The sequence below is a fragment of the Anolis carolinensis genome, chromosome 2, assembly GCF_035594765.1.
Source record: "Anolis carolinensis isolate JA03-04 chromosome 2, rAnoCar3.1.pri, whole genome shotgun sequence".
In the NCBI taxonomy this organism is placed as follows: Eukaryota; Metazoa; Chordata; class Lepidosauria; order Squamata; family Dactyloidae; genus Anolis; species Anolis carolinensis.
The window spans coordinates 286,352,898-286,377,581 of NC_085842.1; the positions used below are offsets into that span (position 1 = coordinate 286,352,898).

Sequence of the window (24,684 nt, forward strand, 5' to 3'; positions counted from 1 at the left end):
CTGAAAACGAAAATTCTGGCTAGGAATTAAGAGAACTGCAGCCAACATATTTGGAAGTCATGAGACAGAGTTTGGAAACATTGTGTTTTGGAGAGAGCTTCCAGAATCACTCTTTGGGAATTGTAATCCAAAAAAGTAATAATTGGAAACTGTGGCACCACAATGAAGAAACTACGTTAGCCTTCGTCATCTCAGGTACAAGTCTTTACTTGTCACCTTCACTGGACCTCCGCCTTCCTTATCTATTTGCAGTATCGAGCTCTTCACAAAGCAGAATGAATGGACATTTCAAAAATTATGCTGCACTCTACCCAGAACAAAGTTTATCATGCATGTGTGTTTTTCTGTGTGAAAGCAAAGTAAGGGAAAGTTTAAAAATATCTCTTATAAGAAATAAGATTGACCTAAGAAAATGCTCCATGCAGTTATGCTGGCCACATGACCTTGGAGGTGCCTACAGACGCCAGTTCTTTGGTTTAGAAATGGAGATGAGCACTCCCCCCTCCCCCCAGAGTTGGACATGACTAGACTTAATGTCAAGGGAAAACTTTTACCTTTGCTTTAAGAAAATGCAAAATTTCAAGTAGCTGCAAGAGTTATTTCTGGCAAATTTTGAAATAATCTTCCTGAAATTATCTTACCAGGTACATTATGTGAGGCACCAGTCCAACAATAATAAAGTTATGCCGGATTTCGTATTGCTTTGTTTTTATGTTTGCATATCTATGATGCCGCAAGTGATTTCTATATTTAGCAGAGTTTCATGTGTGTGATTTTGCAGGTTAAAGAAAGCAACTGATGTAATGTGGCAGGCATGTTAAATCGCATTTTGCAAGAGCAGACTGATACCTAGGATGGAGCTTGAACTAATTTAGTACTCATCGTTTTGGAAAATAATATTTGTCAGTTATTTGGAAATACTGCCCCAGTGATCCCCTCAAAGCACCATTTTAAGAGCAATATGATTTGTTTCACTATAAATAAAATAACAGTATTAACAGTTGTTACTTTGCTTTAGAAAGCAATTACGATAGTAGCATGTATATATGAGAATGCATGTTACAACAGCACATTTAAGTGTTGCTTATAAGATTAACTATGTTTTTTTATCTATAAATATTGAGTTACAAGGGAAACGAATAAGCTGTAACTTAGTAGGTGTTTGAGTGCTATGTAGTTGTTATTCTTGGAGTCAAGTTATGTGCATTAAAGAATGCATGTAAAATGACATTGATACCAAGATTTTTGTTATCATTGTTCAGACAGATAATTAGTTTACTGGAACAGAACTAAATTTTAAAGGAAGATCACTGAAAAATGAAGCCTTAGGGTCCTAGAGCACATGAAGTCTGAACTCTTTAGATGCCAAGATGACTAAAGTGAGATTGTTCTACTTTATCTCCATCATGATAAAGATATGATTCATTAGAAAGGACTATGATACTTGCCAGGATAGAAGGCAGTGAAAAAAGAGGAACATTTTATTACAAGTGAATAGACTCAGGGTGCTTTTATATTGCAGAATTACTGCAGTTTGGTACCACTCTAATCACCATGGTTCAATGCTATGAAATCGTGAGATTTGGAGTTTGATGAGAAACTAATTCTCTTTGGCAGAGAAATCTAAAGACCTTGTACAATGAAAAAACTCAGTATTCCATAGATTGCGCCATGGCAATTAAAGTGATGTCAGACCTCAATAATTCTACAGTGTAGAATTACACCCTCAATCAAGAAAACCTCAGCCCTGAATTTAGCAGACCTGAGAGCAGCTGCTGATAACAGGGTTATAGGGAGGGCTGTCATTCACAAAGACAAGATAAGTCAGTCAACATGACAGCAGTCAATGCCAAAATTAGGTGTGAGGTTACAGGTTTTTGGGGATTTTACAATTATGGGTCAGGGAGTAAACATTAATGAGAATGATGAAAGATTAAATATTAATATAGTGACATTTGTCTACAGTTAGAGTTAAGTGTGGAGCCCCAGTGGTGCAGCAGATTAAACCGCTGAGCTGCTGAACTTGCTGACTGAAAGGTCAGCTGTTCAAATCCAGGGTACAGGGTGAGCTCCCGCTGTTAGCCCCAGCTTCTGCCAACCTAGCAGTTCAGAAAAATGCAAATGTGGGTACCGCACCGGCAGGAAGGCAATGGCGCTCCATGCAGTCATGCCGGCCACATGACCTTGGAGGTGTCTACGGACAACACCGGCTCTTCAGCTTAGAAATGGAGATGAGCACCAACCCCCAGAATAAGACATGACTAGACTTAATGTCAGGGGAAGACTTTACTTTTACCTAGAGTTAAATGTGTTCAGTTAAATCAGAGATGGATGTCCTACAGCTCTTCCATATGTTGTTGGACTGCTGCTCCCATCATTGGTTGTACTGGATGGGCCTGCTGGGGACCATAGTCAAGCAATATCTGAAGGACTGTATAATCCTCACTACTGACACAGTGACGAAGAATTTAGACTCAATGAGTAATTCCTGAGCGATTCAAAAACTGAAAAAGATCTTTTGCTTATGCAAAATGAGGGAAAGAAAAAACACGCGTTTTACCCAGAACTGTTTTAAGTTAATGCTTTTGCAAGCCTACCTATAATGTTACAGTTTTACATTCTGGAATACATTTATTTCTTCAGATAGTAGTTGCATTTAGAAATATTTGCTTTTAGCCAAGCAGTTCTCTGAACAAAACTAAAACAGATGAGGATGAAAGACTTCACGGACAGCCTTCGTTTAAAATTATAAATTGCTTTTGTGAGCTTTCTGGCTGAAACCAAGTATTGCAAAATGCAAATGAGTGGCTTTTAGTATCTGTAACCACCACTGAAAATCCACTTATAGTACTTGGTGCAGACTGACACAGGGAAGCTTTATAAATATATTACAATGATGGAAAACCTTCTAAGGTTTTATAATATATTATTTATACTGCACAAACCCAAGTGGTTCAATGTGCAAAAGCAGCAAAAGAGGCATTTGAAACAGAATTTTTAAAATGTGTTTGCTAGTGATGTAAAAAAATGGGAAAACACATTGAAGTAATGTGTTGTCAAAGGCTTCCATGGCCGGAATCACTGGGTTGTTGTGCATTTTCTGGGCTGTATGGCCATGTTCCAGAAACATCCTCTCCTGATATTTTGCCCACATCTATCAGAGGTTGTGAGGTATATTGGAAAGCTAAGCAAGGGAGGTTTATATATCTGTGGAAGGTCTAGGGTGGGAGAAAGAACTCTTCATCATGAAAGGCACTGCAGACTAACTCAACCAGAGAAGTCAGCCATAGCAAAGCACTTAATGAACCAACCTGGACACAATCTATTATTTGAGAACACAGAAATGCTGGGCCACTTTAAACAACTACCATGTGAGATTCACAGAAAAACCATTGAAATCCACAAGCATGTGGACAATTTCAACAGAAAGGAAGAAACCATGAAAATGAACAAAATTTGGCTACCAGTATTTAAAAAAAACCCTCTAAATCAGAACAGTAGATAAAGAACAACACTCTGAAAACAGAGGCATTCCAGACATGAATCAACCAGGCAGCTAACACCTGTGAACAAAGGATTCCCCTAGGCAGGAAGAAGCCAGGCCGTGAAGCTGGCAAGGCCATTAATGCTAATCAAGATCATTAATTACAAAATTCACACTGGCCTCCAACAAACAAGAGTTCTTTCTTCTACCCTGGACCTTCCACAGATATATAAACCTCCCTTGCTTAGCTTTCCAATATAGCTCACAACCTCTGAAGATGTCTGCCATAGATGTGGGAGAAATGTCAGGAGACAATGTTTCTGGAACATGGACATATTGCCCAAAAATGTGCAACAATCTAGTGAAGTAACTGCTTAGTTGAAGATCCAATAAAATCAGAATCTGGTTTTGTAAACTTTAGGTCAATATTTGTATTACAATAGATTCCTGATACAGGCCTCACCTTTTCTGAAATGTGCTGAAGGCTACATGTGGTATTTGTATGTTCTTTTAATCTTTTGCTCACCAAATGTCCACAATATAATTAACCACATCACTTATTGGGGTACATATATATGGGTTTGCATGGTTCGGGGCAAGGATCCAGTTCCTGTTGTGTTTGGCCCACTAAGGTCAGTTTGACCACTTCTGTTCATCTCTCCATCCATGAAGGAGTCCATCCATAGCTAGGCCTCAAGGTAACTTGCAAGATCATGAAAAATACAAATAAAATACATTTAGCAAAAACATACATAAGGTTATGAGTAAAATAGTATTGAACACTCTCTATCAATATTATTTTATTTTATTTATTTATATTCTATTTTTCTCCCAGTATTGGGAGTGAATGTGATTTATAGCCTTAATCCCTGGACAAATTTAAAACATGCAAGGTATCATTAATATTATATTCAAAAGTTATTTTTAAAAACAATTCATCTATAGAATTTAAAAGATTTAAATTTTCATTTAAAAGACATGATATAAAGTACAGCAGAACTTTCATGGGCGATCACTCGTTGCCAAGTATGATGGTCTTCCAGAGTTAGAGTCTTGGAGGTGGGTCCATAAATGACTGTGAAGACCTATTCCTGATCCGCGTGGTCTTTCATAATGAGGACATAGATTTCCAGGTGGAAATCGGTCACAACAAGGGTTTGCTTGATGCTCCTTCCTCTTGGCAAGTTTCTCCCTTTCTCCCTCTATTCATTCATCTTTAAAATCCACAACATTGTTGGTAATAGCTGACCTCCAGTTAGAGTGCTTGAGGGCCAGAGCTTCCCAGTTCTTTGGTGTTTATATCACATTCTTTTAGTTTACCTTTAAGCTTATCTTTAAATCTCTTTGTTGTCCACTGAATTCTCTTTTCTGCTGTTAAATTGAGAATAAAATAATTGCTTTGGGAGACAATGATGGGACTAAGAAAGTTTGCACTTGATGGAGGAAGGAAAGCAAAGAGGGAGAAATCCCAGGCCCCTTCTACACTGTTATTATATCCCAGTATCTGATTCCAGGTTATCTGCTTTGAACTGGATTGTATGAGTCTCCACTGCCATATAATCTGGGATAATCAGATAATCTGGGATCAGATCCTAGGATAGAAGGACAGTGGAGAAGGAGCCCTAGATTCCTCAAGGAGGGAGTGTATGAGCAGCCATCAAGGCCCTGAAAAGGTGGTGGGATTGAAAGACATTAGCAGACATTAATTCCCCAAACTTGCTGGAATTTTTAAAAACCTGCTTGTATCTACCTACACTATAGATCAGTGGTTCCCAACCTTTGGACCTCCAGATGTTTTGGACTTCAACTCCTAGAAATCCTATCCAGTTTATCAGCTGTTAGGAACTGTGGGAGTTGAAGTTCTAAACACCTGGAGGCCCAGGTTGGGAAACGCTGCTATACATCGAGACCTTGTGGTCTCATTTCCAAGATTCTGTATGGAGATCCCTCCTCTTACTTTGGGGTAGTAGTAGGCCGCATACCCACTCCCCCTTAAAACTGAGATAGATCCATCCCAGCACTTCCAGCAACCCATACACACAAGTGCGACACACAGTTGCATGAGCCACATCTGATATTGTAAAGACACTACTTCTTATGAAATAGCAGTTGTACACTGTTTAGGAACAGCCATCAAGTTGCCAGGCTTTAGCACAGCAGGTTAATCACCAAGCTGCAATAAATCTTGCCAATGGGAAAATTGATAATTTGAAGCCTGGGTCAGGGTGGGCTCCTGACCTTTAGCCCAGCCTAACAGTTTGAAAACAAATGTGAGTAGATAAATAGGAAGCACATTAAAGCAGGGAGGTATTTACGCTTGGCGTTTGATCAGAAAAAGGAGGATGTTTATGAACAAAGAAAGCTCTTTGGCAGGGAGATGGAGTGACAGCACCCCCAGTGGCCGGAACCAAGCACAGCCTACAAAGATGCCGAAAGATGAGAAAGCCTATTGTCTATCTTGTCATTGTTATAAGCAGCACTGAGTGTTTGCCGTGTTCTGTGATCTGCTCTGAGAGTCCCCTTCGGGGTAAGAATACTGTAAATAAACAAGTAAACATTATGAAAAATTCTTTTTTAATGGTAAGAGCAGTCTGACAGTGCTTCCAATACTGGGACACACAACTGCTCCTGTGGCTCTCGCTCTTCCTTGTTTTCAGTTGTCAAGCAGAGTCTGAATAGCCGTCTTCTGAGGATGTTATAGCCCTAGATTTCTTGTACTGAGCAGGTGAGTAAATGTCTTATATGGAATAGATGACTTATTAAGACCATTCCAATTTTTCTGTATTTCACTGTTGCTGCTCTTCCTTTTTTGAGCGGCATGTTTTCTTTTATCAGTACACTGAACAGATACATGATTGTGTGATGATATTCATTCTTCAGCAGAGTTGCTGTCCATTTCATTGATATTTGAAATGAATGAAATAAGCATTCGAGATACATCTTTTTCTATCCGTAGAAAGGGAGCTTGGGGACTGCAGAATTTCGCTGAGCTCCAGTTTGCAAGACTGGAAGAAGAATAATGCATTATTAATAAGCTAGAATTGACTTCTGCATCTGTTACAGGATTCTGGACAATCCATACTTAACCTTTCCTTGTCTTAGGGGAAGGCTTTGGAGGAAGGGAATATAAAGCAGGAATAATCAATACATCATGACTGCATAAAAAAGCAAAGCAGGTGTCCATAATTTAGGGTCTGTGGGAGATCTCTGCTGGCAGGCAAAGACCTCTTTATTCAGGCAGGCCCTTGGCTATTGTTGAAGGGCTTTAACCGACTGAGAGCTGGCACTTTTGTCGTTGCTTATTAAGTTGTGTTTTTTCATTGAATGGCTTTTTGTATTATGATTTAATCAGGGTTGTGCTGGTGTACTGTTGATGTATTGTTAGCTGCCTAAAAGTGCTCTGTTGGTGAAACCTCAATTTAACACAATTAAGAGATGCAGATACAAAAGCGTATGCATATACAATGTTACAATTTTATGTATGTTTTGCTTTATTAATATGCTTTTAAAATCATCTATATTCAAAAGTATTATAAACACGTCTAGCCTCAAAAATTATTTAAAATGTCTCAGTTTGTTTCAAGGCAATTTTGACCCCTGGAGGAGGGTCATGAGGGATTGCCAAAGACCATCAGAAAACACATATTTCTGATGGTCTTAAGAACTGTCAAAGGCTTTCATGGCTGGAATCACAGGGTTATTGTGTGTTTTCCGGGTGGTATGACCATGTTCCAGAAGTATCCTCTCCTGACATTTCGCCCACATCTATGGCAGGCATCCTCAGAGGTTGTGAGGTACCTCTCCTTTGGCAGAGAAGGCTGAATTCCTGTCCTTCTTTTCCTTTTTTTTGAAACAGATGGTGAATCCTTCCAATTTGCCCCATTCTGTCATTGGTGGGGTTCAAGGGGCTCTTTGATTGTAGGTGAACTATAAATCCCAACAATTACAAATCCCAAATGACAAAATCAATCCCCGCCCCCAACCCCACCAGTATTCAAATTAGGGCATATTGAGTATTTGTGCCAAATTTGGTCCAATGAATGAAAATACATCCTGCATATCAGATATTTACATTACGATTCATAATAGTAGCAAAATTACACTTATGAACTATCAATGAAAATAATTTTATGGTTTGGGGTCAACACAACATGAGGAACTGTATTAAGTGGTTGCGGCATTAGGAAGGTTGAGAATCACTGTTCTAGGAGACCTGGTGGGCTTTTTCACCATGTTCAGGGCCTTCTTGGTTCATCATAGAACTGGCATTTTAAAGGGTTTTTTAGTCAGATTGCTCCAAAATTTCACCAAATAAGTGAAAGATTTCATAGGATGGAGTAAAAGTGGAACCACATTGTAATGCTCTAATTCTGTAGTATAAACTGCACCATAATAAAAATTCAGGAAAAGATTGTACCTCTTGGTAAGTGCTTGCTTAAGCAAACACAGCACTGTGTTTTATGTCCTAGACATTTCTAAGCAAATGCAAATTAATAAATAAAGGCAAGCAAAATAAAAGTAATGAATATATTTATATGTTGTTCCATTTTATTAGTCATTTTACTGCATTTTGTCCTGTCATTTTTGCTTCTGCTGTTTGAATTCTCCCCGCCTGAGATCTATTATTTGAACTTTTTATATAGATATCCACATTTCTTTTCCTTCAGGGAGCTGCTTTTCCCTCCACGTCATCTTTGTTCTAGGCCTTTTGTTCCTTTTGTTGGTCCTGTCACAGAAACCTCACAAAGAGAAGCCCTAAACCATTTAATGGCGTTATCCCCGGAGTCACACTGGGCAAACATTCAGGCATGCATATCCTCCCAAAAGACATTTTCAGCCACGAAAAAGAGAAAAATAATCTTTTCACGGGATTCCAGAATATCATTCTTCAGCAGAGGCGACGGTTAAGCGCTAGTCAGGGCTCTGAAATATTGACAGCCTTTTGTATGTGATGCTGGAACTACATTTTAATCTATAGTGCATTATTTATGAAACCTGCTAATGTGAAGTAGAAAGCAGAAAACGGTTTTTTTGAAAACTTCAATGCACATTCCAGTCAGTCTAGGGGTTTTAGTGGGCGAGGCTTTAGGCATTAGTAGACTCTAAAGAGACTTCTGGGGGTCTCTGTTGTGCCTTTGTGTTGCATTACATTATCAAACTAGTCCTGCATTGTCAAACTGGCATATTACAGTGAAGAGACAGATGCAAACGGGCACAGCTTTGTGCAGTGGCTTGTACAGTATAGGCAAAATACTGGATTTCACACTTGAGCAAAGATGGGAACTCCTAGGGTGCATTTACACTGTAAAATCAATGCAGTTCGATAATGATTGAACAGCCATGGCTCATTGCTATTGAATCCTGAGATTTATATTTCAGTGCGGCACCAGCACTCTTTGCCAGTGAAGGCTAAAGAGTTTGTAAAACTACAACTCCTATGATTCCATAGCATTGAGCCATGGCCGTTCAAGTGGTGTCAAATTGTGTTAATTTTAGACCTCTACAGTACCGGTAATTGTTTTTAGGAAGAAAGCAGATTTGATTACTCTTGAGTCAAGATATTGTCTCCCTGTATAAAATGGCACACGTTTTGAAGTTCTAGAGGGAGACTTTGTCTCTTTATAGGCACAATTGGCCTGAATATGTGAGAAAGCTTTCTTGGTATCAGATCCAGAACTATGGAACTTCCTTCCAAAAGATTCAGACTCCTCTGCTGTTCTTTCAGTGATATTTTTAGGATTTAAATTACTGAATTTTGTATGCTTGTGTATTTCATTTTTTTAAACTTTGGAGCAGTGCGCTCTCTCTCTCTCTCTCTCTCTCTCTCTCTCTCTCTATATATATATATATATATATATATATGCATATGCATATATGTAGGTAGGTGGAGCCCTCAGTGGCACAGCAGGTTAAACCACTGAGCTGTTGAACTTGCTGACCGAAAGATTGGCGGTTCAAATCCGGGGAGCAAGGTGAACGCCCGCTGTTAGGCCCAGCTTCTGCCAATCTAGCCATTCAAAAACATGCAAATATGAATAGATCAATAGGTACCACTCCGATGGGAAGATGCGTTCCATGCAGTCATGCCGGCTTGACCTTGGAGGTGTCTACAGACAACACCGACTTTTCGGCTTAGAAATGGAGATGAGCACCAACCCCCAGAGTCGGACACAACTAGACTTAATGTCGGGGGAAACCTTTACCTTATATAGGTAGGTAAAGGTTTTCCCCTGACATTGTCTCGTCATGTCCAACTTTGGAGGTTGGTGCTCATCTACATTTCTAAGCCAAAGAGCCGGCATTGTCCGTAGATGCCTCCAAGGTCGGTATGATTTCATGGAGTGCTGTTAGGTTGGCAGAAGCTGGGGCTAACAGCGGGAGCTCACCCTGCTCCCTGGATTTAAACAGCTGACCTTTCAGTCAGCAAGTTCAGCAGGTCAGTAGTTTAATCCGCTGCCCTACTGCATATTGAGCTGACAAGATTCTCATGTTGGGAGAAAGGGGGGATATAAATTAAACAAATAAATAAATATATAATATGAAATTCACCATCAGCTTTGGATATAAACTGAAGAATTCTGACTTATTTTGAATAAGCCAATATTCCAATGTACAATAATGATTTACTCATCTTCTGCAAATTGGAGGAAATGAAGTACCTGTTCATTTGTTTATTGCAATGTGCAAATTGGAAACACTGATGAGCTGGAGCTATAAGATATAATTTCTTCACATCCTTTGGCTCTATTTTTTCTGCAGAAAGATCTCACATCACAAAATACAAACAATATACAAATGGACAGGAGGTGTATGATTTGTTTAGCTGCTTCCACTTGGTGGGGGAAGCGATGAGATAGTCTGCACTAGCATAGCACATTGTTCATTGATTTGCATTCAAAACCACAGCATCTTATTTTCTGAAAGACATCATGGTCTTTCGTATGTAGCCCTATTATTTCATATGCCATTGTCATGCAGAAGCTTGTAAACATTATATTTTTCTGTATTGTGGCTCCAGTAATCTCCCTGGCCATTCTGGATACCCCATTTGCTATTAAAACCTTTTGGACTAAGAAGTACAAAGTTTCAACTGGATTGCTTCTTGCCATTCCTTAAAATGGGAAAGCAATCGTTATTCATTTAGCTTTTACTGTGAGGCGTTTGGTGCAGTGGTTGCTGCTGTTGTTCTGCTTTTCCATCATTATTTAAAGCAGAATGGGTACAGAATTTCAAGGTGTGATTCATACAACACTTTAGCGGGGAAGATTTGTCTCCTGTGGGATCTTATGGGAGTAAAAGGTCAGTGGTTTGTCTATAGCTGATTAATGGTAGCTATTTGACAGCAAATTGAATGTCACATAAAAGTGGCAAATGACACTGCAAACTAATGTTTGGTGCAAAAAAAAAAAAACCCTGATACAGTTATTTTGGCAATCAACAGCTTTAAGTGCTTACAACTTGATTTAAAGAATTTCATTTACTATAGAGATATTTGTGGAAAATGTTTTGCGTGTTCAAAAGAATCCCCAAAGTGTTATAGCAGACAGACAAAAATCTAAGCAATCTACAGCAGATTATGTTTTCCTCGGGCAGTTGATATTTCTGATGAAAGTTGAGAGTAGATGGCAGACATTCACTCTTAAATGCAGCAAATTACAGGGCACTGGCCTCTCTTAAAGTTTAAGTAGAAGTCTGTGTAACTCAGAATGACATACAAGCACAGTACACTGGGCCACACAATTCCTGCTCATGGTGCATCAATGCTTTTATTCTAAATACATGCTGCCAGGCCTTTCCACACCTCCAAGTGAGAAATCCGGTCTCACGTGGGCTTAACAAGGTGTCAGTTTTAAAGTGGAAAGCATCATTAGCCCTGTTTTTGCTTTGTTTTTAACGTGTACTGCAGAATACCTGAAGGTAAAGGCAACTTCTCAAATCATTTCTAAGTGTCACTTCAGTTCAGTGGAATAAAGCATCCTGCAAAATTTGTCCCAGTTTTCATTTTGAAATTGTACCAAAAACCTACAAGCAGACCTTGAAGACTGCAATCTTTAACACATTTTAAATACAAGTCTGGGTAAAGATATTTATGAATGCCACAGACAAAATATTTTTAAAGAGACTTTAAAGAGGCTGGATTAGAATGCCATTTCAAATTCTAAGGCAAAATACCTCTAGTTGCTACCTGGTATCACATTTGCTTGGCAAGTTTAATGTGTATTTTGCCAGATAGCCTAGGAGAGTGTTATCTATTATTTACTTGTTATGTTTTATCTGGCTTTTACTTAAAGCCGAAGGTGCTTTGTGTGAGGCTTTTCCCAACAGGTAAGGAAATCTTGGGGGTTTTCATTAGGCTTATCCAGCCCATTATTTGTTCTTCACTGATCCAGTTCATTTTTGTGCTCTATGTACTCCTGCTCAAGAATTCAAGAAGGGATTCTGTCTTTACTCTCTCATTTCTAAAACAGTTTTTACTTTATTTTCTAATTTATGACGATTATAACTGTTGTGTCCAATGAGGGGCCAGGTTGTGGCGCAGCTGGTTAGTAGCCAGCTGCAATAAATCACTACTGACAGGGAGGTCATGAGTTCGAAACCAGTCTGGGTTAGATTGCGTGCCCGACCATTAAATAGCCTAGCTCGTTGTTTACCTAAGCAACCCAAAAGATAGTTGCATCTGTCGAGTAGGAAATTTAGATATCGCTTTATGCGGGGAGGCTAATTTAACAAATTTATGTCACCTTAAAAACGTCCAGCAATGTGCGGAAGAATGAGGAAGTACTCCATCAAGGACTTGGTGTCACAGTGGATAATAAAGCAGCAGCTCTCCCTGTGGCCGGAACTGAGCTTACCCTCATGAAACTGGAAATTGGAAATATTAAATTGCCTCTGTGTCTCTGTATGTCATATGTCTAATGGCACTGAATATTTGCCATGTATATATATATATTGTGATCTGCCCTGAGTTCCCTTCGGGGTGAGAAGGGCGGAATATAAATACTGGAAATAAAATAAATAAATATTTGTTAAAGCATTTGGTTTGTTAAAGTAATATTGACACATTCTATTATTCAAGGAATTTGTCACATATATCAAGTGATGGAATAGCATTATATCAGTAACATATCAATAAACTTGATACTGGAAATGCAAAAGTTACTGGAAATGCAAGGCCTTCCAAATATTGGGCTGCAGCTGTTATCATCCTCAGCGTTCTGGCTGATGAAATTTAAAATATGGAATATCTGCTAAAATACATATTCCCAACTCCCTTACCTCATCAAATCTATCTATCAGTCCACCCATCTGTATCTTGTTTTAGTGTGAATTGCTTTGAATACACTTGTACAGAAAGGCATGATGGAAGTGATTTAAATATATGAAGAACAGTGACTTAGTTTCAACCATATTTCTACATCTGCTACTAATAACTTATAAAATAAAGACAAGCATGATGAATGATGAAAATTGTAAAGACTGTTCTGGTTTGATTATTTATGAAACTATAATGGTTTCCAGATAAACAAATGAAATCTATTTGAAGCACTTCAGTCTTCAAGGAAGTTAAATATGAGTACAGGCAGTCCTCAAGTTATGAACAAGATAGGTTCCATAGGTTTTTTTCTTCAGCTGAATTTGTTTGTAAGTTGGAACAGGTACATTTTTAAGTGTTGTTGTTTATTTGTTCAGTCGCTTCCAACTCTTCATGACCTCATGGACCAGCTCACGCCAGAGCTCCCCGTTGGTTGTGGCCACCCCCAGCTCCTTCAAGATCAAGCCAGTCACTTCAAGGATACCATCCATCCATCCATCTTGCCCTTGGTCGACCCCTCTTCCTTTTTCCTTCCTTTTTCCCCAGTATCATTCTCTTCTCCAAGCTTTCCTGTCTTCTCATTATATGGCCAAAGTACTTCATATTTGCTTCTAATATCCTTCCCTCCAGTGAGCAGTTAGGCATTATTTCCTGGAGGATGGACTGGTTTGATCTTCTTGTGGTCCAAGGCACTCTCGGGATTTTCCTTTATCACCACAGTTCAAAAGTGTCTGTCTTCCTTCGCTCAGCCTTCCTTATGGTCCAGCTCTCGCATCCATTACTTTCTCTTTGCGGACCTTCATTGCCAGTGTGATGTCTCTACTCTTCACTATTTTATCAAGATTGGTCATTGCTCTCCTCCCAAGAAGTAAACATCTTTTGATTTCCTGGCTGGAGTCTGCATCTGCAGTAATCTTCCGCCTAGAAATATAAAGTCTGTCACTGCTTCCATGTTTTCTCCCTCTATTTGGCAGTTATCAATGAGTCTGGTTGCCATAATCTTGGTTTTCTTGATGTTTAACTGCAGCCCAGCTTTTGCACTTTCTTCTTTCACCTTGGTGATAAGGCTCCTCAGCTCCTCCTCACTTTCAGCCATCAGAGTGGTATCATCTGCATATCTAAGGTTGTTAAGGTTTCTTCCAGCAATTTTAACTCCAGCCTTAGATTCATCAAGCCCGGCATGTTGCATTATGTGTTCTGCATACAAGTTGAATAAGTAGGGTGAAAGTAACTTTTTAAAATATAACTCCAGCCAAAGACACACATACACACAAGCTTTGAATAGTGTAAGGAAGGGTTAGCACCCCTGTGCCAATTGTTTTGCTCTCTGTGCCCCTGTTCAGAAGATTCTCCTCACTTTCTATCCCTGTGATAACTGAATTTTGATAAACTTGGCTTGTTGTGGAAACAAGGATTGGTAATAAAGCTTTGGTTAAGACACCTTTGCCCCCATATTAACTCTTTCAGGAATTATTTTCCCTTCCTAGGAGTAGATTTCTCTCACTTCCTGTTGTCTCCCCTTAGGTCTTAACTATGAGTCGTTTGTAAGTCGGCTGTTTGTAACTCGGAGACTGCCTGTATATGGATTTTTACATAATATGAAGATTTGTCAACCAACCTTCCTCAGGCTAGTGTTCTCTTGTTGTTTTGGAATACAACATCCAGACAATTCTTAAATATTTTCATTTATTTCACTTGGGTTGCAGTTAAAATAAAGTTAATCATTCTCTTTTTCTGTGAACCACTTTTCATTAGTTATTATTTTAATTAAAGTTAACCTTTGCTCTTCTCTTGCCTTGTACATTTGCCGTAAATCACACTCCATGTTTGCATTTAGCTGCTCAGTTATACTTATGTTCCCAGAAATAAGGAAACAGGAGATAGGTTTTACATATCTCATTGCTATGATACAGTGTGATAGTTCACACTGTGTTGTTGAGCACATTGCATTATTTTTCCATTCATGTCCTCTCTAAATGCTTTCCCTAGAGGTGTCTAGTTTTAACCTGAAGTAAGAGCAGGACTTCATATTAGAGAGCTAGTTTGGCCTGAAATAAGAACAGAGTATTATATGAAAAAGTCGTCATTGTTTTTAGCAGGGATAGGAATGGAACCAAAGTAACAATAAGAAGAAAAAGAAGAATAGTTTTTTTTTTATTCACTGGAAAATGAAGTATGGAAAAACCTGTCTGCTCTGCTGTGTGCATGCATGGCAGAAAGGTCTTAAGAATTCAGGAGTATGTATCTTTACTTATGAGTTATTTTCCCCAGTTAATTCTTTAGCTGAAGCCTTTGAAAACAGACTATGTACACTGTCTAAAATCACTCTGGTTGTCCACAGATCAGCCACCTGAAACGAGACAGTTTGGATGACAAGTGACATCCAGTGAGCATTCCGGCTCCTCTGGCATCAGAATTGGAACTTTTTCCACTGTTGTTTCAAAATGAAACCTTCAGTTGTTGTTTCATACACTGAATTTAAAACATTCCATAAAAATGGAATACAGTGATAAGTTCTTATTAATATGCAAATCTATTGATAGAGAGATACCAAATTAATCTGATGCTTTATAGCATCTTGACATAGGACTGTTTTTTGTTTTCCCTTTAGTGAGAATAAGCCTATTCAATGTTAATTATTCTGTCTAATTAAACATGTTCAAATAAGACAGTCATGTTGCTGTTCATAACACATTTTTTTCCCCAAACACGCAAACATCCCATATTATTACAGTATGATCTCCCATTCCCTCACATTCCTGCATCTGGCAAAATATGTCATCTTTAGGATTTTTCTAGATCCTCAGGTGATATTATGGCATGCTGCTTACCTTATAGTTGCATTAGAGGAGGTAGCTAATTTGTAGAAAGGGCAATTTTATGGTGTCTTCTAGTGGAAGTCATTGATTTCAATAGGGTTCACTATTAACTTAGATTTTCTGAATATGGGGGTCATATGGAGATGAGCACCAACCCCCAGAGTCGGACACATCTAGGCTTAATGCCAGGGGAAAACCTTTACCTTTACCTTTACTATTGTATTTTTACCTTTTTTAACGGATTGAGAATGGACTTTCAGAGCGTTTTACTTCTCTTTTGATACAACAGTAGGGGGGTTTCTACCAGGCATGAAGTACTAGGGGACTTATATGCATCAAAGCTAATTAGCAGGTTGACTCCTCTACCATCTGCTGACAATTCATTTTCCCTATTCACTTTTAGTGAGCAGAAGATTCATTAGAGAGCTTTGCTGACTCTTAACATTTGCTAAGCCCCTTGTGGCGTCATGTCTGCATCAACGTATTATACATACCATCAGAAATGATACAGTGCAATCATGGGCATGACAACTCAGAGGTAAATCCCACTGAGCTCCATGCCAGTGAATCCCAGGTAATTGTATACAAAACTCCAGCATTAAAGTAATAGATTATTAAAATTTAGGGTGAAGACACAATAAATATTATATTTCCCTCTAAAAGGGATTAAATGATATTCTCTAAAATATTTTTAAAACAAGGAGCAACTTTCAAAGTTTAGGGTGCCTATGTAATTTCTACTAGAAATTCAGTAGATTGTTCTAACCTTCATAACGCTGAACAGCATGGGGCATGATTTTGCAAGAATCTGTTCTGTTATGAACCTGGTTGCTAAGATTTATAGAAGCGAATCTCTTGAGAACCTCTCCAGAGATATGCTTGACATAAGCATACAGGGATGGATGGAGTTTCTCCTGTTTTGCTCACGAATTATGGAAGGTTTTCCTTCAGCGTTAAACTCAGTCCCATTGTCACTGTTTCTCTGATAGATACACAGGTTTCCAATCTGGCCTCTTAAATAGTTTTATTTTTAACTTGTTTTTGAAGTGATTTGGTGTTTTCTGTAATTTTCTAGTGGAAAGGCAAGATTAAAAATTAATTAATAAATAAAGCTTAGGTTTAAGCCCATGTTGAATCTCATTTGCTCTGTGTTCAATATGTCAGTGATTGCTGGTGGAAAGTACAATAATAGGTAATAAAAAGATGCCATGGAAATGCCACACTTCTTCACTTTATCAGTGAACTTTTATGTCTTCAGTATCGAAAAAGCTTAAATATGAATGGTTCATAGAGCAGAGTCAGCATAACATCCGTATCACTGTAAAGATTCTTTTGACTTGACTGAAGCCACCAGAAATTGACTTTCTAGGAATAAAGCCAGTTCAGTTGACCTTCTCAGTACAATAACATGTTTACCATTACCAGATTTGGCATACTTGGGTATTATACATTGTTCCACTTTTAAAAACAACATCTGGACTAAAAAGAAAGGCCCTTTAAATATAGAAAATGGGTCACTTTGTTTTGCTTGTTGCAGGCAAATATTATAAGCACGGCAATTTTAGTTAAAAAAATAACAACTCTAAGCAGCATAGTTGAGAGGTTTCTTTTTATAGAAACCATGCAAAATTGTAGATTTTTAAAAATTACATTGTAAATATGTGATCTAAATGTTTTTAATTCCAAGGTCTGTTCTGGGGAAGGGTTACTTCTAATTAATTCATTTTATCAATTAACAAATGTATCATGGCAGTGATTTAAGCTATTTTTCACTCCTTTTGAGATACAACAGTATATCTCGCAGCGGGTTAAACCACTGAGCTACTGAACTTGCTGAATGAAATTTGGGGAGCGGGATGAGTTCGCGCTGTTAGCCCCAGCTTCTGCCAACCTAGCAATTTGAAAACACACAAATGTGAGTAGATCAATAGGTACCATTCCAGCGGGAAGCACAACTCCATGCAGTTGGGCTGGCCACATGACCTTGGAGGTGTCTACGGACAACACCAGCTCTTCTGCTTAGAAATGGAGATGAGCACGAACCCCCAGAATTGGACACAACTAGACTTAATGTCAGGGGAAAACTCATACTTTTACCTATGTATGTCTGTGTAGATAGATGGATGGATGGATGGATAGATAGTGTGGCCTCATAATGGATAATGGTTCAGCTGTGTTTTGTTTTGTTCTGAAATTTTGTGTTTATTGAAATCATGGCAAAGTAGTAGACAGCAGGAAGTTGTGTTTTGTATTACAGGCCAGCAGTTTGTAGCACTCAGTTTTGTTTCCTTTTTTTGAAAAACTCAACAGACATCACAGTTCTAACTCAAAGATTCAATACTGAGAGCAAGATAGGATTATAGCTATACCTCAGTTAGCAAAGTAGATTTGTCCCTGGGCATCACTTCTTTAACACAAAATTTGGTACCAGAGGCAAAAACTAACATTTGTGGTGTAAGCAAGATTCTTACACCACAAACAAGAGAATTCAAAATATTTAAGTCTACATTTACATTACACTGCCCTATACAGGCAGTCTCCAAGTTACAAACATTTGACTTACAAATGACTCATAGTTAAGAACGAGGATGAGACAACAGGAAGTGAGAGAAATCTACCCCTAGAAAGAGAAATTCACTCCTGAAAGAGTTATCATGGGGGGAAGGTGTCTCAAATGAAGCTTTGTCACCCATTTTCAAAATCCAATTCTCACAGGGACAGAAAGTAAGGTGAAATCTTCTGAACAGACAACAAAACAAACACCACAGGGGTGTTAACCCTTCCCTATGTTATCCAAAACTCTATCTTTCAACCTCATCACATTGGGCTGCAATTAAGCGGCATGCACCAATTTTAGCCCAGGTCACCCACAGAGCCGGCCGGCTCCCATCACATGATGGCGTATTGGCTCCGTGGGTGAAGCAGGGTAAAGCCGGCTCATGTCGCCGGCAGGGCAACACAGGAGAGCTCCTGTATTGCCATACAGTCTATGGGGGGAAGCCACATGCTCACTCCTCCCCCATGTGATTGCCCTCCCTTGGATCGGGGTGATGCAGGGTATGCAATGCAGATTCCCCACGCCCCATGGTGAGACAGAGCTTTGCCACCGGCCGTCGGAGGTATGATGAGATGGTTTGACTGGAGTTACAATTAAAAATGTACCTTTTCCAACTTACATACAAATTTAATTGAAGAACAGAAACTTATCTTGTTTGTTACTAGGGGACTGCCTGTAATGCAGCTTCAGAATTAATTACATTGTTCTTGATTATAGGGTATACTTATATAATCCAGTTCAATGCAGTTAATACATATGCTGAAACTGTAGATCCAGCCTCAAAGAACTAACTATATGTACTTCTGAAATGAAACAACCAGGTCAAGTAAGCCTTGTGTAAACAAATAGAAACCTTCTAGAGAACATTTGAAGGATCATCATTTCTTTCACCAACTTCCATTTCTTATGATGTTTTTCTTTTGGTTTTCATTTTGATGGCTTAATATACTGATTTTTTTGTTAAATGCAACAAGAAATAAATTGCAGGTCAAGCTGGCTTACCTGCTCTTTTTTGCTGTTCACACAGTTCTGCTGTCTCTCTGTTTTGCTGTTCACACATGCTAATTCTGGACTTATGTGCTGTTTTCTTTGGCTGCTACAGGCAGGCTCACACAGTTACAGTAGGCTCAGCTAGCCAAAATTGGGAACTCTCTCTCTCTCTCTCTCCCCCCCCCCCCCCTCTCTCTCTCTCTCCCTCACACACACACACACACACACACACACACAGAGTTTATTCTCAAACATTTTGCAGATAGAAACTGGAACATGTGTGGTCAAGGTTGAAAATACCATTAATGAGAAAAAACTTACAAGCTATGCATTGTCCAAGGCTTTGATTGTCCATGGGGCCGCAGTGGCGCAATGGGTTAAACTCTTGTGCTGCTGAACTGCTGACCTAAAGGTTGGCATTTCGAATCTGTGGGACATCAGCCCTAGCTCCTCCCAACCTAGCAGTCCAAAACATGCAAATGTGAATATAGTAGATAAATAGGTACTGCTCTGGCTGGAAAAGACGTTCCAAGCAGTCAGTCATGGCTGCAAGACCAGGAAATGACAACGCAGGCTCCTCTGCTTGGAAATAGAGATGAGCACCTCTCCCAAAAGCCAGAGATGAGCACTGCCTCCAGAAGCCGGAAATGAAAGGAGAAGCCTTTGTCTTTGTGTATGTGTGTCTCATTGTATTGTAACAAGGCACTGAATGTTTGCCTGTATCTGTTTGCATACTGTAATCTACTCTGAGTCCCTTCAGAGAGCAGGCCGGAATATAAATAAAGTGTATTATTATTATATCTTTTTATTGGATTTTATTGGTTGATGTTTTATTATGGTTATACCTTTTTATGTATTTCTGTTTGATGGATTTTATATGCTGGTATGCTGTAAGCCGCCTTGGATCCACATTGCAGAGAAAGGTGGGGTAGAAATACCCTAAACCAGTGGTTCTCAACCTCTGGGTCCCTAGATATTTAGGCCTTCAACTCCCAGAAATCTCAGCAGCTGGTAAACTGGCTGAGATTTCTGGAAGTTGTAGACCAAAACACCTGGGGACCCACAGGTTGAGAACCACTGACCTAAACAAACAAACAAACAAACAAACAAACAAATAATACATAAATTAATTTTATGGCCAGAATCACTGGAGGGCTGTGTGGTTTCTGGGCTGTATAGCTGTGTTCTAGCATCATTTTCTCCTGACATTTGTCTGCTGGCATCTTCAGAGGATCAGATAGTGGTAAAGCAAGTGGAGTATACCTATGGACATTCCAGAATTGTAACACAATTGTAACACAACCAGTCTACGCATAACCACAAATTAATTTATTTTGCAATAGTAATGTGTTCCTATCTTGCAAATCTTGAAAAGGAAAATAATTCCTTTTAAAATGCTGGTAGATAAGTATTTCAATTTCAAGAGTTTTCAGATACTCATGTGGGAACATACACACAAAGAGGGGCCATTTTCAAGAGAGTAGTGTTTCATACTAGGCAAATGAACTGTTTCCATGGCGTCTTTTGGTGAAGGTTAATTACTTCATTTTAAATAATATATGCCAGGCTTCTTTTCTCAGTGTCCAGCTAATTGCCAGAAAGGATGCCTGGATGACATGCCCTTCAAAATCCCAATACAACAGCTAATTAATCTCACTGCTCTTCTCAAAGCACCAATAAGAATGATGCCAAATGGGGAAAAATATGAGATGGTGCAGCAATGATGTCAGAAAACTGTTGTTGGGCAGTGGCCCCCCAAAAGCTGTTTTTTGCATTGCAAAATGGTTTTGTGCTAACTTTCTGAGTATTTTCTCCGATCCTATCTGATGTGCAGCAAAAATCACACATGATCGGTTTTCACCAGCTGCATGTTGTTATCTGCTCTGTTTGAATATTTTCAAACATGAATCTTTAGTATTGAATTTTCATAGGAAATAGGAAAATGTAATGATACAGGCTGATTCTGCTGAAGAAATTACCATTAAAGGAAAGTGTATCTTCAGGCAACTGCAAGACATACTGCTCATATTCTCCCTATCTTTCATATTTGCAGGTCAGAAGATTCTTCACCACAGAAGTGATGTCTTAGAAACTGTCGTCCTGATTAACCCTTCAGATGAAGCAGTCAGCACGGAGGTAAATTCATCAAAAATGTTATACACATTATATTATAAACATAAAAATTTTATTTCACTGGAGCCAGGGCAGCAATAATTGGATTTTGTTAACTGGCATAAATTTAAATATCCTGCTAGTGTATTTTGTCATCTGAATAAAGAGGAGTTCCCTGTTTATTCAACAGATTAGGGATCAGAGCAGCCCTTGAAATGCAGAATCCCATGTCGCATTTTCATTTTCATTTGGTTGATTTTTAATTTGTGTTTAGTTTAATTGGGTTATATTTTAAATTGGTTGGATTTTAATTTTGTCCCATTTTAATCAATGATTAAACTAAACACAAATTAAAAATCAACCAGGGACCAGACTGCATGTCAAATGTGTAAGCTCTGGGTATAATTCAAAATGGTCAAAAGAGTGGATTGTCGAAAATGGGAGATGCTCGTATTTATCTCTGTTTAAGGGGCACATCTACGCTTTAGAATTAATTCAGTTTGACACCACTTTAATTGCCACAGCTCAAAACTGTGGAATCCTGGAAGTTGTCCTTTTACAAGGTCTTAGTCTTTCTACTAAAGAGTGCTAGTGTCTCATCAAGTGACAATTCCCAGGATTCCCAGGACATGGACCCATGGCACTTAAATGGTGCCAGGTTGCTGTAATTCTACAGTGTAGATCAGGCATGGGCAAACTTTGGCCCTCCATGGACATCTACTACAACAATTCCTAACAGCCTCAGGCCCTTTCCTTTCCCCCCTCAGCCGCTTAATAATTTGAATAGATTCATATGGCGCTCTGTACATTCACTTTTGATTTTATTTATTTGAATAATTTTGCATCACCAGCAAACTTAGCCATTTTATTGCTCACTTTTGATTACAGTGCTTGAACAAATTAAAAGCTAATTACCATGGTAAAAATTTTGGGCTCACCGCTTCTTGCATCCCATCACCAGAGAATTGTCCAGTGCCAAACTGTCCATTTCATTCTTAATCTTGACTTCTGGTTCTTTAACTAATCACATTACATGGCCTGTGCTCTTTTCCTCTGACTCTTAGTTTTACCCTAGTAGCTTGGGCAAGGCCTTCTATGAAAACCTCTTTAAAGTTCAGTTGTAGTATCTTCTAGTAATTCTGGGTCTATCTATCCTGTAGAATTAATGCAGTTTGATCCCACTTTAACTGCCATGGCTCAGTGCTATGGAATAATAGGTGTTGTAGTTTGGTGAGGCACAAGCACTCTTTGGCAGACAGGGGAAAGACCTTATAATACTACAAGTTCCCATGATTCCATAGGATGAGATATGGATGTTGGTGGTGTCAGATGACATTAATTCTACAGTATAGTAGATGCACTCTCTTTCCATATGTTTGATGGCATTCCAGAATAGTTCTGAATGTTAGTGAAACAGAACTGAACTGTAGAAGCCATGTTGGCTCTTTTTTAGAAACAGCTGGTTGACAGTTTTATCTGTAATAGTGTTTTTCATCACTGAGCACGGTCATTAAATTAACCAGCCTGCAATTTCTAAAATAATAAGGGTTAAATTGGCTGCTTTGTAGTCTTCTGTCACAGAAGGCTATTGCAGAACAAGTGGAATATTTTTGCCAAAAAATAACAGTTTTACTTTTACATTCATTAAGAACTTCTCAGATATAATCCAGACCAAATCAGGTTTCTTTTGTCATTTAAGTATTTCATATCCTTTCTTCCTCAAAGTTATTTCAGAGACAGATGTTTGTCCTATACTAACTGAAGTTATTTTATTTATTGTGTCAGAAGGAAATTTATTGTGTCAGAAGGAGAATATAGCTATAATGTAGAATCATAGAATCATAGAATAGTAGAGTTGGAAGAGACCTCATGGGCCATCCAGTCCAACCCCCTGCCAAGAAGCAGGAAATCGCATTCAAAGCACCCCCGACAGATGGCCATCCAGCCTCTGCTTAAAAGCCTCCAAGGAAGGAGCCTCCACCACAGCCCGGGGAGAGAGTTCCACTGTCGAACAGCCCTCACAGTGAGGAAGTTCTTCCTGATGTTCAGGTGGAATCTCCTTTCCTGTAGTTTGAAGCCATTGTTCCGTGTCCTAGTCTGCAGGGCAGCAGAAAACAAGCTTGCTCCCTCCTCCCTATGACTTCCCCTCACATATTTGTACATGGCTATCATGTCTCCTCTCAGCCTTCTCTTCTGCAGGCTAAACATGCCAAGCTCTTTAAGCCACTCCTCATAGGGCTTGTTCTCCAGACCCTTAATCATTTTAGTCGCCCTCCTCTGGACGCTTTCCAGCTTGTCAACATCTCCCTTCAACTGTGGTGCCCAGAATTGGACGCAGTATTCCAAGTGTGGTCTGACCAAGGCAGAATAGAGGGGGAGCATGACTTCCCTGGATCTAGACGCTATACCCCTATTGATGCAGGCCAGAATCCCGTTGGCTTTTTTAGCTGCTGCATCACATTGTTGGCTCATGTTTAACTTGTTGTCCACGAGGACTCCAAGGTCTTTTTCGCACACATTGCTGTATAAAAAACCCCACAAAGTTTAAAACTTGGCATTATGCTAAATATCCTTTGACCAGAAGTTGGCCACTTGGAGTGCCTCTGATGTCGCTGTAAGAAGGTCCTCCATTGTGCATGTGGCAGGGCTCAGACTGCATTGTAATAAGGGGTCTGTGGACTCCACTTCGTAGTCCCATTTCTTCAGATTGGCTTTGTATCTTATGGTGCCAGAGCACAGTCTGTTCAGCACCTTCCAAGTCGCCCAGTCTTCTGTGTACCCAGGGGGGAGTTTCTCATCTACTATCAGCTACTGATTGAGGTTCTGGGTTTTTACCTGCCACTTTTGGTCTCTTGCTTGCAGAGATGTTCCTGCAAATATCTCTGTAGATCTTAGAAAGCTGTTTCTTGATTTAAGTCACTGGCATGCTGGCTGATATCCGAACAGAGGATGGGCTGGAGATGTCAATGCCTTTTTCCTTTCATTGCTGGCTGCTACTTCCTGGCAGATAATCAGGTGGTGCAATACTGGCTAAACAGTATAATTTCTCCAGCAGTGTTGGGCATAGACATCCTGTGATAATGCGGCATGTCTCATTAAGAGCCACATCCACTTCACTAGCTGAAGTGAAGACCGATGAAGAACTCATTATTTGCAATCTCCTTGTTTGCATTTAGCATACTATTAATAATTTCAGTGCCTTCCAGTGTCTCAGTTGCCTTCATAGCCAGTTTTCTGCTACTGCATTTTAAGGAGTTTAATCTTGACTAAGTGTGTGTCCCTGAGTCAAGGATGTTCTACTTGCAGAGGTTTAGGAATCAGCAAAAGCTTTTCTGTCAGATGAACTCTTGTTATATTGATATAATTTCTTCTGCCAGCTGATCTCAGACACCAGCTGTTGGGAGGATTT

The 24,684-nt window shown here is 39.2% G+C and overlaps 1 protein-coding gene across 1 annotated transcript in view; it reads left to right on the forward strand.

Annotated features, from left to right (window-relative positions):
* map1b (microtubule associated protein 1B) overlaps positions 1-24,684 on the forward strand; it is a 90,656-nt gene that overhangs the window by 39,562 nt on the left and 26,410 nt on the right. The window contains exon 3 of the mRNA XM_008102972.3: positions 21,217-21,299. Coding sequence (XP_008101179.2) covers positions 21,217-21,299 — 83 coding nt within the window. The remainder of the gene's footprint in view (positions 1-21,216; positions 21,300-24,684) is intronic.